This window comes from Haplochromis burtoni, unplaced genomic scaffold, assembly GCF_018398535.1.
Source record: "Haplochromis burtoni strain Fernald_Lab_line unplaced genomic scaffold, NCSU_Asbu1 Contig_1124, whole genome shotgun sequence".
In the NCBI taxonomy this organism is placed as follows: domain Eukaryota; kingdom Metazoa; phylum Chordata; class Actinopteri; order Cichliformes; family Cichlidae; genus Haplochromis; species Haplochromis burtoni.
Window position 1 is genome coordinate 26,292 of NW_024583485.1, and position 1,045 is coordinate 27,336.

The window sequence follows — 1,045 nt, forward strand, 5'->3', positions numbered from 1 at the left end:
TCAGTAAGTGTGTGCGGTTTAGATTCAGCAGAGATTGGTCCCTGACCCAGCAGTGACTCTCTCATTGGTTATTATTCTAACTGACATCCAGAATTCTTTTTTTTTTAAATCTATTGATTGCATCCATGTTATTGTCTTATAGGATGATGTTGATCTCGAATATTCCTACAAAAACCTTCAACTGCCAGGACATGATGATATCGATCAAACTGTCGTCTCGTGAGAACCACAGAAACAGTTGACTTGGATGATCAGAAAACTGATCTGAATCATGAACACTATGAAAACATGTAAACCAAAAGTGAGTCTAATATCAAATATCAACAAATACAGTGGCCTTGAGTCTGTTCCTTTATTTACCTTTTTCAGTCAAAGTTTTGGTATTAAATGAAATGTGTTAATCATCCACTGTGTTACTATTGAGAAAGAAAATAAATGACTGCATCGATTTGAATACATAGAAAGTATTGTTGTCTCCTATTTTTAGAACTGAGAGTAATGTTTGTTAAACATCAATGTGTAACTGGCTTATATTTTACTCATGGAAGTTTCACTTGAGCAAAGTTAAGTAACATTACACAAAGAGTTTTTGTTTCCTACTAAGTTATAACGCTGTGATGCAAAAATTGCACACTGCTTTTTATTATGTGCAATGCAGTGAGCTGCACAGCAGATGCTGTTCTCTATTTCGAGATCAAATTCAGGCCTCCAAATATGAGAGAACCACAAACGCAAATGGATCAGCTTCAGCCCTTTACTTCATCTCAGTAACTTGACAATCACACATGTTGTGTCATTACACTGCTTGGCGAAACTTTGCACCTTTTATTCATGCCTCATTACAAAGTGATGCAAAGTATCGCTGCATTTATCTGCAGAATGGTGATGCAACACATTACTGTTCCGTGTACTGTAAGTTTGTTACCATGCCTTTTCTTGCACATTTGAGCAACAATCATTTGATCTCAGTTCATGGACACAAAAACAGGTCATCCTAAAACTTATAAGGCATGCAGATACAAAGCACACCTGTTCACCTGCACGT

General features: G+C 36.6%; 2 protein-coding genes across 3 annotated transcripts in view; both read left to right on the forward strand.

The window, feature by feature from the left end:
• Positions 1-1,029, forward strand: part of LOC121813083 — a 4,363-nt gene extending 3,334 nt beyond the window's left edge. For both annotated transcript variants that reach the window (XM_042216581.1, XM_042216580.1), the window contains one exon: positions 143-1,029. In XM_042216581.1, coding sequence (XP_042072515.1) covers positions 143-223 — 81 coding nt within the window. In that variant the 3' untranslated portion in view covers positions 224-1,029. The remainder of the gene's footprint in view (positions 1-142) is intronic.
• The window catches only part of LOC121813081, a 57,928-nt gene that overhangs the window by 18,424 nt on the left and 38,459 nt on the right, over positions 1-1,045 (forward strand). The gene's annotated exons all lie outside the window — the stretch shown is intronic.